We start from the raw sequence: 16,275 nt of genomic DNA, 5'->3' as shown, positions 1-16,275 counted from the left end.
GTGTGTCTATTGAAGTATGAGAAGCGCATCAATGGCAGGGGCTGACCTCGGTGGTCAACAGCTGCTGCAAGCCCCCTTCCTTCAGATGACTTCAAGACTTGCATATATAAGAGGGTCTTTGCCCTCCACTAGCTGCTGCTGAATTGGGGGGTGTCAATACATCTGTCCTCCCAACAGATGTGACCAGTGTATGTCGGAGGAGGAGGGTCACCCGTACTGATCAGTGTCACTTTCCTTTTATAGATCAACCACTTTTCTTATAGAAAAAGGAGAAGTCTCCAGCTCTCATAAAATCAACATTTGCTTTATTAGAAATTAATTTAAAAGGCTGCTATGTTTCGGGCACTCTTGCCCTTAATCATGGCTCTAAATGACAAACAAACACATTAATATTTGCAAAGGCGTACTGACCCATTTCTGGGCTTTTTCTCATTTTTCTTATAGTCTCATGGAGTTTCTCCTACATCTGACTAATTACTAGAGGTTAGCTAAGTTGTCTTGAAATTCCACACCTTTGTGTGAGATGCAGAGCTGCCCTATAAGTCCCATGGTGGGTACATCAGGTGCATTACAAGCCCAGCAGATGTACTAAGTTGAGGAGAGTGAGGGGGGCAGGTTCAGTATAGTGGGTTTCAGAAAGAGACTGACAGAGCAAACAATATGTATTCTGTAAGAAGCTGTGGCTGATTCCATACATGTGCACTGGCAGTGATGTTCTTCCCTGTGTGATGCAGTCACTTTATTAATATTTGACACTAATTTTTGGCTTGCCATCTTATCACAGAGTGCTTTATTTGTGGGAATGCATGATGTATATAAACTTAAGAGACTGTCACATCATGATGTTTTTTCCACACTGGCATCACATCATACACCAGTAAATGCCAGCTATGATCACGTGATGTGATATTTCATTAAAATATCATGTATGAGTGACAAACAGAAAAAGCGGAGGAGCACACAATTTCTAAGGTAAGTATAATAGTTTTTTTTGTTCTTAACTTTTAGGCATATTTAAAAAGAAACAAAAAAAAGTTAAATCTTAAGGCTACGGCCAATCTGTTCTTTAGGAATCAGTGATGACTGAGGTGTAAATGAATGCTAGTTATTCAGTGACTAGTGTCATGGGAATATCCAGCATAATGTACAGACATTGACTTGTGTGTGGATGAAACGCTCTGTAGATGTGCTCATAGCTTCATACTGTGTGTGACTGGGCATTTCAGGACAAGCAGTAAATCTTTTGTCTGCAGAGCATAGTGGGTTCTCTATTGTACTGGGTGCCTTCTTCATCCTGGCACAGCTTCACCCTCCATGAATTTCAGGAGCCTGTAGTCAGGTGACCACATTCCAGAATGGAACATGACTATTTGTGAGACTCTACAGGAGTCGGGGGGTCCGATTTCCCACACGGTGAGAACCCCTTTTGTTCTTATGTAGGCAGCATTATGAATACTTAGCAGGTGGCGCCCCCATATATCAGATGACTGGCACCACAATGTCTCTGAGAAAAGACACCAACCTGGATGTTTCAGACACTGATCAGAATTGTAGATCACTTTGGCTTCTCTTGGGATAATAATTCACTATTTGACAGAGAAGCTTACATTCTGAAGGTTCTTTAGGATGCTTGTGCCCTGTACATATGAGAACTGTATTTATAAAATGTGTATACAGGAGTATATACGCTGCAGGGCATTCAGGAAGCTCTAGGAACAGATCAAAGCACATATATTTGCATTTAAATGTCCCGTCCTATAATTGGCACAATAGCGACTTGCAGTCTTGGCGGCTACTTTGGGTAATAGTCCCATCTAATACCCAGTGAGGATCACTATCATGAAAGGGAGTCGCTCTGGGCCAGCCAAGCTGAAGCTATGTAGCTGCTTATTTCCTCTATTGTCTGATGGGTCTTTGTTTTTTTTTCGTGTTTTTTTTTTTTTTTTTGGGGGGGGGGGGGGCGCGGCGGCGGAGAGTCTCTTCCATTTTTCAGTCACTTTTCTGACCATTGGCCTCTCACAGGTTTGGGACATCTGTTTTTGACATGAGGACAGCTTCTTCTCTGAGACTGGTATAATCATGCAAAAGAAGGGTCCGTGGAGTCTCAGTTACGAGTCTCAAAACACAGGAAGCCTATTGCCAATGGGGTGCCTCCCAGTGGGGAGATCACCAAATCTCCCCGATACGTAGCCCCTCAAGTCCCACTCGATTGCGAGCATTGGAACATAAATAGGGAAATACCAGGGTGGCCCCTTATACGTCAAAGTCTAACTCTGTGGCGAGTATTGCGACATGACAAGGGTTTACCAAGGCAGGCATCCATCCACAGACGATCGTTTGGGGGTAGTTGCCCCTCGTCAGTGTGGAGTAGGATTCTGGCTAACAGGGGCAATGAAAAATAGACCAACAAAACACAGCAATCGCTGAACTCAGGGAGACCAGCGACAAAAAAAAAAAAAATCAGATGGAGTACTCACTAGACTCCACGGACCCTTCTTTTGCATATTTAAATTTATAGGGGGCAATGCATCAGTGGAGACTCTTTAGTGAGTACTCCATCTTATTTTTTTTTTTTTTTGTCGCTGGTCTCCCTGAGTTCAGCGATTGCTGTGTTTTACTGGTATAATCAGCCGTTCTCCTTTCCAGTTCCTTATTTTTGTGACCTGATGTTAATGTCTTCTACCGTTATATGATAATTCTGACTTTCTACATTTGCTTCTTCAGGCTTATGAATGGGCCCTGGATGGCATGAGACATCTTGCTGCTATCAGCCTGGATGACTGTAATTCCCCTGAGCTCTGTATTGGTGCCCTCGAAAGTCTTGAAAAGTACAAGGTGCAGCATCCAATGATTGGAGAGAAGAAGTTTGAGGAGATGAGAGAGCTCACCTATGAGCTGAAGAGTGAGAAGGGGGTCAAGCAGTGGAGGTTTGCCTGGTCAAAGTGTCAGGAGGTGAGGCAGGTTTTTGAGAAGAAACTTGAAGCTGCACTGAGAGCAAAAAGTACAGTGTCTGAGCAGAACACTATGAAATCAAGACCTTCAGAGGTTGGAGACCAGAATGTACATTCAGATAAGAACATGAATGTGTTTTATGCCCAGAATAAGCCACTAAACTCGCCTGTCTGTGGCAGAGAGAGGAGACTTGGGAGAGTTCTGTGTCACCGACCTGATATGGACCAGATGCCCTTCAGAGTTAGTCCGCCTGGTTCCAGTGCCAGTTCTGTTGCATCATCATCAGCGTACAGAGTGCGCAAGCTGTCCCTTCAGACTTCTCCTGGGGAGGACCTTAAACTTGAAATGATTCATCAGATGCCTTCTGGGTCCTCAACTCCTACACCATCCCGTCCAATGGGAAGAAGATTGCTAAGAAAGGCTCAGAGTTTTGATCTTCCTGGGACTGATGCAGGCAGCCATGGTTGTCAGCGTAGACTCAGCGAGCCTGCCAGAAGAGGAAACACTGGTGTTTTCATTAAAGGACTGGAAGTGAGCAGCACAGAGCTGGCAGAGCATCCCTGCAGCCCCAGACTACCACTGTCCATGGAGTGGTCGGCAGAAAGAATGATGAGTGATAGGAGAAGTAGTGTCTCCTCAGCAGAAGGAAGATGCCGTAGTAGGTAGGAGACCTTCTTAAGAAAGAATTAAATGTAATTACTGGTGCTACAAAATATGTTTCTGTTTATTGATTTATTAGCACAAAGAAAAAGTGATAAAAGTTGTGGCTTTCCTGGCACAGTCCGTCTGGATCACTGGGTTTCGGATCCTGACTCCACGTTCTGGTGAAAAAAGTTCTTTATTTACTTTCAGCTATGTGTTTTGAGGAGACCACCCTCATTTTCTTCATGCAAATACAGAACTTTTTTCACCAGAATGTGGAGTCAGACATTGAGGAAACTCTGTGATCCAGATGGACTGTGCAAGGATAGCCACTGCTTTTGTCACTTTTTCTTTGTGCTAATCTTGCTGACGGAACTTGCTGACTGAGTTACCGGAAGGTGGTGGGCTGCAGTTTCAAGCTCTGAATAGTGTCGTGCGTAATTCAGTACGACCCCATCAGGTGAGCGTGCATACTGTGTGCTTGTGTTTGTGTCTCCTTCAGTGTTAATTTTCCTGCACACAGCCCCTATTGCTTTTTTCTTTCATTTATTGATTTATAGTTGTGCTTGGTGCTCCCCAACGGCTTGCCATCAGTTGAAGTATGATATCCTGCCTCACTGTTGGGGCATGCTGGCAGTTGTGGTATTGCAGGGGAGGCACAGCTTGTTAGGTTAACAAACATGACCCTATTACTTTACATAGTAGTAAGTGTTTTTTGGGGATCCCATTAGTCACACAAAAATGTCATCTGGCCTTTTATATTGTTGTGAGCCATAAAGTATGCTCTAAATCCTACTTTAACTCTTCCACCATACTGTAACACTCTTTGATCACATGCTCTGGACAACACAAGGGTTAGGTATGAATTTAAGCAAAGTTAAACTTTATAATTCTTTCTTCTGCTGTAGTAAACTTCGGCATATCATCGATGAAATGGTCACTACAGAGAGAGAATATGTCAGATCTCTGTGGTATATCAGTGAGAACTACTTTCCTGAAATGGATCGCATCGACCTCCCGCAGGACCTTCGGGGGAAGAGAGGCATTATCTTTGGAAACCTAGAGAAGCTGAGGGATTTCCACAGCCAGTATTTCCTGAAGGAGCTGGAGAGTTGCTGCAATCATCCTCTAAGAGTTAGCCACTGCTTCCTCAGACATGTAAGTGGTACCTCTGGAGTCAGTGATACTTGCTTTGTGCCCATTGTTGGTGCCATATGTGGAATCCACCTGTCTAAGTACACTGTATTCTATCAAGAAATTGCTTGTCATTACCCCCTTGTGGGACTAATAAGTAAAAAAATATAATAACCCCACCACCACCAAAAAAACACAAAAACAAACATTTCCCCCTACAAAATAATATTTCATAAAAAATAATAAAAACCTGCCCCTGTCTGGTATTGTCACTTGTAAAGCACTATACAAAAAGTTATATGTACCCCAAAATCTTACCAATAAAAAACTGCAGTTTCCCAACAAACAAAAAAAAAAAACAAGCTCACATACAGCCCCAGTGGAAGGAAATGATTCCAGCAATTTATATTTTTATCATATCCTTTTTGTTTAACATTACTTTTCATATAACAAAGAAACATGCAAACATACATATATACATTTTTTGCATTGAGAATACAAAACTGAAAATGCATCTCGAAGTTTCATAACATCACAGAAAGTATCATACTTCATATGCATGTGAAAGAATAATGATCACAAAAAGATAGCACAATATTGTTTTTACTGAAAAGGGTGACTGTATTGGGGTGTATGTATGTGGATCCACAAAGATGTATTGTATAATAAACTGTGCACATAGGGGGAGATTTATCAAACATGGTGTAAAGTGAAACTGGCTCAGTTGCCCCTAGCAACCAATCAGATTCCACCTTTCATTTTCCAAAGAGTCTGTGAGGAATGAAAGGTGGAATCTGATTGGTTGCTAGGGGCAACTGAGCCAGTTTCACTTTACACCATGGTTGATGAATCTCCCTCATAGTCTACAGATCACTGTACAGATCTAAGTAAAAAGTCGCACTGACCAGACATAGGCCTGCACCTGTTTGTGCGACTTTTTAAAAAGTCGCAAATAATAAAATGGGCGCTAATCCTTTGGATGAATACTCAAAACAGACGTACAGGATCCGCAGAATTTGATGGCGCAGATTTGAAGTTACAGATTCAAAGCAAATCAAATCTGGGTCATCAAATCTGCTGTGGATTCTTTGTGTGAACGCACCCTAAATGTTACAAAAAATTTTAAAACAAAACAAAACTGTGTGAGTGGCCTATTTATCTGACATATACACTGTGTGTATATATATATATATATATATATATATATATATATATATATATATATATATATATATATTACATATTATTTTTATTCTCCTTCTAGAAAGACCAGTTTGGAATGTATGCTTTGTACAGCAAGAATAAGCCTAGGTCAGACTTGTTACTTGCTAGCCATGGAAACATATTTTTTAAGGTAAGAAAGTTGCAGTAAATTTGTGGATATTTTGGTGAACATTCACTTTAGGAGGGCTAGATTTCTGGTGTGAAATGGTAGTTTAAAGTGTTTGTGGCTTTCTGCCAGAATAAGCAGCGGCAGCTGGGAGACAAGATGGACCTGGCATCATACCTGCTAAAACCTATTCAGAGAATGAGCAAGTATGCACTTCTCCTAAAGGATCTGATTAAAGAGTGTGGGGAAGCGCAAGAGCAGGAGTTGGCATACCTACGGGCAGCTGAGGAAATGGTGAAGTTCCAGCTGCGTCATGGCAATGATCTTCTGGCTATGGACGCCATACGGGATTGTGATGTGAGTTATTAAACACTTCATTTACTTGATCTGATTCTTTATCATATTTCACATGACCAGACGCCATAACTGCATCTCACATGTATTGTGGCATCAGGTAAATTTAAAGGAGCAAGGACAGCTGGTGAGACAAGACGAGTTCACAGTGTGGCTGGGCCGGAAGAAGTGTCAAAGACATGTCTTCCTCTTCGAGGATCTTATCTTATTCAGCAAGCCTAAGAGGATCGAGGGAGGGTTAGATGTCTACATCTACAAGCGTTCATTTAAAGTAAGTAAAATCTCAGTTTTGTAATAGTAGAACAGAAAGCTGTAACAACCAGGACATGAAATTGCTACTATATCATGTATACATCCTTGTCCTGGGTAAACTATGTTAGTGACATTGAGCTGCACCAGACTGTATTATCAGGTGTATTGTCAGTAGTCTGTCAGCTGTTCTATGAACCTATCTGATTGGCTGAGTTATTTCTACCTGTCCAGTTCTAGTTGGGGTTTAGCACTTATACCTTTTTCTTCTGTTTGTAGACAGCAGACATTGGTTTGACTGAAAACTCTGGAGATAGTGGTTTGCGTTTTGAGATTTGGTTCAGGAGGCGGAAATCCAATGACACTCACATTCTCCAAGCTAGTAATGCAGAAATCAAGCAGGCATGGACGTCCGACATTGCTAAAATCCTGTGGCAGCAAGCAACCAGAAATAAAGGTACAATGACTAGCTTTCCTGCATTGGAGGGATGTTGAATAAGAAGTACAGGGGATGTCCGCTTTGGTCCACATATGTTTGATGCACAGACATCACTTGTTCTTCAAAGTGCGCATTAGTTACTGAATAGTGCCTGTCACATAGACATAGCCTGTAGCCGGAGTTAACCAGCGAGCACTTTCCTCTGAAGTAAAGCAAAGCATTGTTTACTGAGTGGTGTCCTAACCATTCAGCCAGCAATGGATGAGAATAAGGAGGGTATAATGGAATGCTCACCATTAATATTGCAAGCAGATTCATACATTTTTATTAGTACCTAGCGGATTACCTTTTATATTTTAGGCATAGTGCCCACTTAAAGGGTGGTGGTATGTGGTGTTAGAGCTGGTGACCCTGAGCGCATCTGTCCCTTTCTTTTTTTCAGTTAGTTGTGCTGAATCTGATAAACATTTAGATGAATAGTAAAATGTTATCCTCCCACCCCGCAGTTAGGTGTGGCCATCTAATCGGTATTCATGATAAATGTCCTCAGCATTGACAGGGGTGTGTAATGGACTTCACAATCTTAAATTTATCACAACAGGTTAAAAAAAATAAAAGGCATCAGGCCCTATAACTGCATACTGCCCGATGATTATGGACTAACCTGGTGATGGATTCCCTTTAAAAACTGCCAAAATAGTACTATAAGTACTCCAATGGCACCAACAGTGTGCATGCTGAACAATATTGCCAGCAGAGTACCTGCTCACTAGGGACATCCATAAACATTTTTTAAGAAAGTAAAGCGCTAAAATCCTACATATTCTGTGCCCATGGACTGCTGTACAGACTCCAAGTGTGGAGCGTGAGGTACCATATTCTGTCAGCATTGCTTCTATGGAAGAATATTTCCTAATGCAAAGCGCATTGAGAGTACTCTCTGACAATGCTGGCCATGTGGTAAAAAGGTTGTACATTGCTGTTCTAGATGAATGGGTAGGTCTCAGTACATTACAGATATATTTGTGAAAAAGAAATGTAATCGCATCAGCAGAATAGAACAGAGTTCCCTAATCTTTCTATACAAATGCATAGAAGACACAAAGCTGACGGAATTTATAAGGTTACAAATCAATCGATATTTATTGTAGATGAGGCAGCCACATAATAAGTAAAGCCATTTTCCAGCATACGTTGCTTCGCTTTAGCCATGTCAGGGATGAGACCGGGTGGTCTACAATAAATGTTGATCCTTGTCAGCTTTGTGTCTTCTTTACATGTGTATTTGACTGGTCTGCTGTGGATCCCTGTGTTACATGTGGGTTGTGCTGGGTCTGGGAGTGCTAGCAAACCTTACTCCTTTCTACACAGTTTCCACTAATCTTTTGTATCTTGTGAGTCACGTTCATTACAACAATGAAGAGGGTGAAATTTTAAAAGTGTAAAATGGGAAACTAGTCTACATTAGTATTATACCATCCTGATTCACACACTATGATGATTAGTATATGTCTGAAATATCATTTGCCAGTACATATGATAAGTCGCATGTGGCTCCCAAGCCACTGCACTGCTATAGTTGATCGTCATACTTTTTTTTCCATTCTCTATGATGACCGAGGTTTTCTTACTACAGAGATCCGCATGCAGGAAATGGTTTCTATGGGTGTCGGTAACAAGCCGTTTTTGGACATCAAACCAAGTGATGCAGCAATAAACAACCGGGCAATCGATTACATCATGAAAGGGAGAGGTATAGAATTACAATGCTACCACACTCTATGTACAGGAAGACTGAGTGGGTCAGACTTATTTAGCTAATACTTTTGTATTTTATGTACAGGAGCAAGGACCAGGGCCTCCATTGCAGTATCCTTATTTGATCATTCTGATCCTTACAAGAGAACTCAGGCTCCTATAACGTGTAACTCTGTGCCTTCAGCCTGTGGCCCTTCTTCAGCTTCATTGCTGGGACCCCTTAACTTGCACATGTATGTCAACCAAACACTTCTGCCTGGAGTACTGTCACCTAACAGACCCTTTGAGACCAGCAGTTGCTTAGAGGAAGATGAGCTGGAGAATGAAACAAGCTACAGCCAGCCTTCCATGAGTGCGTGTCATACTTATCCGTCTTTTTACTGCATTGTCCTTGCTGGTCAGTGATTGGTAATTGTTGTGTGTTTTTTTACTTACAGCCACAGAGAGCTCAGAATCCTCTCACTGTATGTCTGGTGCTGGATCCAGTGGCTCAGACAGTGGTTGTGTCTCCAGTATTCCCCAGGACAATCTGTCTGAAGATGCTGGATCTCCATGTGATGCCTCAGCACAGTACACCTTTCCAGAAAGAAGGAACAGTGTTTCCTCCCCAGTTGTAGGAAAATCCAGATTCATAAATCGGCAATACATCTCTGCAGTAAGAGAATCAATTATTCACCCCACACTGATACGCTAGTATTACTATACCTTACAGTGGCCTTTTTGTAACCAACACACAAGTGAATTTTTAGGGTAGCTTCACACATACCGGATTCGCAGAGGATTTCACGCTGTGAGTTTGCAGCGAAATCCACTGCGGATCCTGGTAGTGTGAAGTGAATGGGTTACATACCCCCAGCGGAATTTTTATTCCACTGCCAGTATGTGACCCAGCCCCTTTAACCCCCCCCCCCCCCCTACCTGCTCGGCGCCTGTCACACAGTTACGGCGCCGAGCAGGTAATGTATGCTCCGGGCCAGGGGGATAAGGGGGCCGGGTTACATATCCGCAGTGGAATGAAAATATGTAACCCCATAGACCTTCATAGATTTCGTTGCAAAATAAACGGTGGCTCAGTGGTTAACACTGTAGCCTTGCTGCGCTGGGGTCCTGGGTTCAAATCTCACCAAGGGCAACATCTGCAAAGAGTTTGTATGTTCTCTCCGTGTTTGTATGGGTTTCCTCCTCTGTGCGCACAATACAAATAAAAGCATTATTATTAAACTTGCAGCGTTAAATACTCTGCGGATCCGGTACATGTGAAGCTACTCTTAAGGTGTACCTTTAGTGGTGGGTGTCGCTTTTGTGAAAAATTACTATCGAGCAACACTGTGCATACCCCTCTTCCATATTAACTGAATGTGTTCCCTGTTAACTTGTGCCCCTATAGTAAAATAAGTACAAGGGGGAAGTTTTTTATTTATATTGAAAGAATTCTTTTGCATAGGCATAAGGTGCTCACACATAAGGAATTTTACACCTTAGGTGGCACTTATTTTTCACAAATGTCCAGATTGCTCCTACATAGGGTCTCTTTATAGCTGTCTGTATCCCTTGCTGTTTATCTGCACTAATATCTGCTTTGTTCCCCTGCCGTTGATGCCGCTCCCCATTTGATCCTGTTTCCTTACACTCAAATTTCTCTGCAGTAATGTGCTGGGCCTGGCATGGAGAAAAAGGAGCAGCGTGATGTGTCTTAATTATGCAAGCCATGGGGTGGAAAAAGACTGCTGGGTTATTTGACCTGGCAAGAGACCACAAGAGGCGCGACTATAAGGCTCAGTTTTCACAGAGTAATACTGGCAGAATCCCGCCAGTCTCAGTGTCATACTGGCAGTCTATGGGAGGCTTGCGTGCTTCCTCTCTTCATGCAGAAGAATAGAGGCACGCGAGGCAGTATGACATGGAGGCTGGCGGGATTGGAATTCCGCCAGTTTTACTCCGTGTGAACTGGCCCTTAGTGTTAAGCAGACCTGTTAAATTGTTTGAGCTTGCTCAACGCTAGTGACTACATACTGACATCACAAGAAATGGTAGGTTACACTAACTACCAATGAACTGTACAGATTGCGTTACAGGCAAGGATTGGCACGAGTAAACAAGGATACAGGCAGATATAGGTCCAATATGGTTACCATCTGGACATTGGTGAATGTTAAGTGCCAGCTAAGGTGCAAAACATCTTAAAACATTACTGTCATGCAAAATGTACATTACGCCAAAAATTGCACACGACTGCCAATTTTTTGTTTCTTCTTTTGAGGCCCCACCTGACTTTGCACTTTTACTAAACATTTTCTGTACCTGGCGCTTACCACCCTTGTACAGAGGCTGCGTCTAAAGCTAAATGAGAAATCTGCAGAACTGCCCCGGTTCTGAAACCACCAAAAATCTATTTGTTTTATGTGTCAGTAATTCTCTCCCTTGCGCTCTCACTACTTCCTAGTTGAGTGATTGCCCATATCAATTCCCAGAATGCATTGCTTTCCCTCCACTCTCAATCACAGCCCTCCCATCTACTTCTCCCTGCCTACTCTCCTCCTACAGGATTTCTACCATTTCCACACCCAGAGGTGCTGCAAGAACTTTGCCCTACACAGAAGAAACCCTCTCTCCAGTTTGCAGAAGCTGCTGTATTATTCCTTGTGCTCTTCTGTCTGTGGCATTGTTCAGCACCAGGCATCATGCTGTAAACATGAAAATAAAAATGTATATGACAGGAACATGGTGATGACATCACTGTGGGGTTGAGGCTAGAAATCTGTTGTTTTGGAATAGAGCGAGGAGACTATACTACATTGAAAACAGACCAACTACACAACTTCCTGTTGGGGGAAAAAACAAGCAAAAACATTCTGTGTTAGAAAGTTATATATCTTGGGGTGAGTTAACTTAAATTGGATGTTTGTTATTGACAGCATAGTGAGGCCATATAGTGTATACATATTTGGCATCACTATGCATGGGAGAACTGGTGGATTTTTGGTGGTAAATATTATTCAATGAATAGACAGCATTTGAAATAGTATGAAAAAAAATCTGGAACATATTACCTTCTTTTGTATGGCAATACAGTGACATTATTGTCAAACACTTGTTTCCTAATTTATTGATATAATCATTGGATACAGTCCTTAATAGATTATTACGGTATCTAGGAACTCATCATTTCTTTTAATCATTTCTCTGCATATTCTGGCTGCTGCTAACATACTGCCCCATGACTGAAAACATTTATAATTCATATGCTACAGTCTAACCATTCGCTTACCACTGCTTCTTTCCCCAGAATCCAAGCCACATTTCCCTAAGTCCTTCCACCATTGTCTGAATTTTCTTCTAACAATCCAGTAAGTGTCTGTTCACCATTTAAACATGTAACAGATCCATGTGTGTACATGATAGCAACAGTGAAACATGCCAAGAGGTTAAAGGGGTTTACATTTTTTGCCTATACATAGAACCCTTTTACAAGGAGAAGTTATTCGGCAACCAAGCCAATATCGTCCTGTGTTATTAATCAGAAAAAGAACAAGTTTGTTGGCCAAGTGTGTTTTGCCGTGCTAAGAATTTTATTCATAGTCTGCACATCTCCCTGTGTAAAAGATGTATGGCTGATGATTGCTGACAGCAAAGGGAAGTGTTAGTTTACAGCGCATGATTGCCTATAAACCACAGTTAGGGTCCATTTACACTGAAAGATTATCTGCCCAAGATTTGAAGCCAAAGCCAGAAACAGACTATAAACAAGGAAAGCCTGAGATTTCTCCTCTTTTAAAATCCATTTCTGGCTTTGGCTTCAAATCATTGGCAGATAATCTGTATAAATGGACCCTAAGTGGTGGTCCAACAATATCTTTCAAACAGCAGAAGGAAATTGTTTTAGCCTCCTGATTGCTTACACAGGACAGCAGTGTTAAGACTGGTATGGTTATGGGTGGTACCCAAGCCTCAGCCTCGCTTACGTAAATTAATTGAACTGCACCCAGTGGCACAGCCACATTTACATGGATATCATTGCAGCCTCTTTATTTGGCTTATTAGTGCAAATGTCGGACCTCCACCAGTCATACATGTATAGGCCAATTGAAAATTGGCAAAACCCTTCATATTTGAGGTACATCACTATAGTATGAGATTATATGATTCACTATATTTTCAAAAGAATTTTAAAAACATGCATAGCTTGGTTACATTAAAAGACTGGACACCAGTGCAGCCACTAAGTGGCTGATGGCATGCCTTGCACTGACCACTAGCCAGTATGTGTGGCATATGCTATACATTGATGTGAGAACTAGGCCATAAAACAGAGATAAGCATGATAGCATGAATATAGTACAGTATTCTGAGTTGTCAAAGGTAACATTTGCATCATGTATAATTATTATGCTGGGAGCTCCAAACCTGTTCAAATAGTCATGCGGCTGTGTCAGTACACTAGCACTGATTCTGAGCTCCCAGCATAATAATGATATATGACTTCAGAAGGTCTGTCATTGCGGTGCACAGCTTTCCTGATTTACGGAAAGTCTGAATGTGCCCTAAGGCTCCGATGTAATAAAGTGTGTAAAATAGAAACAAGTGTAAACTGCCCAAATCAACCAATCACAGCTCAGGTTAAATAAAAGCTGGGGTGTGATTGGTTGCCATGGCCAGTTTACATCAGTTTCTATTTTGCACAAATTTTACAAAATTTACTCTTCAACCTTGCACTTTTGTATGCCCACAGAACTCCTAAATGACTTGTAATGTTCTCTATAATTTACAGTAGCGTCACATTACCATAGATTTCGTAAGGTTAAAGGGAACCAATCACCCAAAAAATCAATGTAAAGACAAGGATATGTGCTGATAGATCACCCAGCACACTTCCCAAATATGCCCCTGTAACCTCTGTGCCCCCCTCAATTAGACAGTAATCTTACTTTGTTCAGGTCACGCGCTGTATGTAAATTTTTGCTAAGTAGTCCTGGTGGGCGTATGTAGTCCTGGTGGGCGTATGTAGTCACGGTCCGGGGGCGTATCTAGTCACGGTCCGGGGGCGTATGTAGTCACGGTCCGGGGCTGTAATCACGCCCAGAGGGGCGTGATTCGGAGGCTTGCGGTCCAGTGACGTCATCCGGCGGCTTGCGTTCCGCGTCGCGGTCACGCTGACGTGTTCGGGAACCCGCGCATGCGCAGTACGGCGGGAGACGACGCTGACGTACTGCGCATGCGCGGGTTCCCGAACACGTCAGCGCGGCCGCGACGCGGAACGCAAGCCGCCGGATGACGTCACTGGACCGCAAGCCTCCGAATCACGCCCCTCTGGGCGTGATTACAGCCCCAGACCGTGACTACATACGCCCCCGGACCGTGACTAGATACGCCCCCGGACCGTGACTACATACGCCCACCAGGACTACATACGCCCACCAGGACTAGTTAGCAAAAATTTACATACAGCGTGTGACCTGAACAAAGTAAGATTACTGTCTAATTGAGGGGGGCACAGAGGTTACAGGGGCATATTTGGGAAGTGTGCTGGGTGATCTATCAGCACATATCCTTGTCTTTACATTGATTTTCTGGGTGATTGGTTCCCTTTAAACATTGACTGTCACTTTTGGTTGCATGAGCTTTGTTAGTAGAACTATTACAAGCAGCAAAAAAAAAAAAACCTTTCATGTTTGGTAAAAGCTGCTGAGAGTATTTATCACCGATTTTATTTTCTAGGTGTGAACAAGTCTTCAGTGTTGGACGGTGGATATGACTGAGCTGCAGCCTCATCGATATCAGCCCTTCTAACAGATGATTTAGTGACCTGCTCATGTGTAATATTTCTCAATCCGTGTATATAGTTTATTTTCAGCTGTCAGTTTGTTGCTTGGTATCAGTGACAGATTTACCTGTTAAGCTGCACAATTTGTACAATTTATAAAAAAAATTATTCTGTATTTAATAACAAAACCCTTTATGTAATAGTTTTCATGATGTTGAACTGGAATCTGATGTGGTTCGTATTTTGTTATAGTTCTTTCCAAACTAGAAATAATTTATTTACTGGAGGTAAAGCTCAAACATGAATAAACAGGTTTATTCCACTTCTCTCTTTTTTTTTTTTGCTTTGGAAGTTGTTGATTTAAAAGTGTTATAGTCATCTACAAAACTACAGATCTCAGGATAGAAGGAGAGAAGTTGTACGTAGATGGTGAGGTCTAACATGGTACTACTGAAGCTTTATACAGGACCATTGTTAATAAAATTAAAGGAGTTACCCAGTATAAGAAAAAATGTATTTAAACTACATTTTCACCCCACAATATAACTAATATAGTGTTATCACTAATAGTACTGGCTTTTACAGATTTTCCATGCTTCACTCCTGACAGCAAATAATGGTGCAGAAAATAGTGAAACCACAAAATGTGTATTGTCTACAGCGGCCTGGCTCTTCCCTTTCTGTCTGCATAGACAACACTTCATGCTCTTTCTCTGGAGGCTTGGCTGGATATTGTCTCTGAGCTCTAGCCCCACCCCAAGTAATGTCACCATCTCTGACCAGACCTTCCAGCCTACCTCACCATCTCCCTGTCATATACACAGATACATATATATCTTTATTTAGGGAGAATGAGAACTTTGATTAACAGCTGAAGGAAACCAATGCATTCTGGAAAATGTGGTACAACTACTCAATCAGGAGGTGCAACCATGACATACAGAACTAAGATCCCCAAAACAAATTTTGGTAGTTTCAGAATTGGGGCTGTATCTTCTTGCATATTGTTTGTGAACAGTTCAGCAGGCATGCTTATAGGATATGTTCACACAGAAAATCTACACACAGTTTTTCTAACTCAAAACAGTGACCCATTCCCTTTTAAAGGGGTTATCCAGTGCTACAAAAACATGGCCACTTTAGCACCACTCTTGTCTCCAGACTGGGTGGGGTTTGATACCCAGTTCCATTGAAGTGAATGGAGCTTTACTGCAAACCACACTTGACCTGGAGACAAGAGTGGGGCAAAAGTGGCCATGTTTTTGTAGCGCTGGATAACCCCTTTAAGGGTACAAACCCACACACCGTATATGCAGCGTATTTACTACTGCGATACGCAGCAAATACGCAGCAGATTAGATCTAAATAACTGAACACAGCATCAAATCTTCACCATCACATCTGCTGCGTATTTGCTGCGTTTACGGTGTGTGGGTTTATACCCTAAAAGGGAATGGGTCAGTGTTTTGAGAATAACAATAATAAACAATTCACATGTTGCAAGGGGGGGGGGGGGTAATAACAAATTTTAAGTACAGCAAATGGTAATTCTTGGATGAAGGAAATACCCTGTGGAGAGTGTAAAGCACCCAACTGTTTGTGGACAGTTCTTACTACATGGTAAGATAGCAGTTGCTGGCTATGAAGCTTCTGTGT

At 42.1% G+C, this 16,275-nt stretch overlaps 1 protein-coding gene across 2 annotated transcripts in view; it reads left to right on the top strand.

Moving 5' to 3' along the window:
- The window catches only part of LOC138788419 (pleckstrin homology domain-containing family G member 4B-like), a 77,167-nt gene extending 62,243 nt beyond the window's left edge, over positions 1-14,924 (top strand). Inside the window, exons 14-24 of one of the 2 annotated variants that reach the window (XM_069966266.1) lie at positions 2,725-3,614; positions 4,503-4,752; positions 5,993-6,082; positions 6,191-6,415; positions 6,513-6,683; positions 6,941-7,118; positions 8,737-8,853; positions 8,944-9,210; positions 9,296-9,513; positions 12,145-12,205; positions 14,574-14,924. In XM_069966266.1, the coding sequence (XP_069822367.1) occupies positions 2,725-3,614; positions 4,503-4,752; positions 5,993-6,082; positions 6,191-6,415; positions 6,513-6,683; positions 6,941-7,118; positions 8,737-8,853; positions 8,944-9,210; positions 9,296-9,513; positions 12,145-12,186 (2,448 nt within the window). In that variant the 3' untranslated portion in view covers positions 12,187-12,205; positions 14,574-14,924. The remainder of the gene's footprint in view (positions 1-2,724; positions 3,615-4,502; positions 4,753-5,992; positions 6,083-6,190; positions 6,416-6,512; positions 6,684-6,940; positions 7,119-8,736; positions 8,854-8,943; positions 9,211-9,295; positions 9,514-12,144; positions 12,206-14,573) is intronic. The other variant, XM_069966267.1, reaches the window with a different exon arrangement.
- The last annotated feature ends 1,351 nt before the right edge of the window (positions 14,925-16,275 follow it).

Source organism: Dendropsophus ebraccatus, chromosome 4 (genome assembly GCF_027789765.1).
Source record: "Dendropsophus ebraccatus isolate aDenEbr1 chromosome 4, aDenEbr1.pat, whole genome shotgun sequence".
Classification (NCBI taxonomy): Eukaryota; Metazoa; Chordata; class Amphibia; order Anura; family Hylidae; genus Dendropsophus; species Dendropsophus ebraccatus.
Note: the sequence above shows the minus strand (reverse complement) of the source record. Positions and strands in the feature narration are given on the sequence as shown.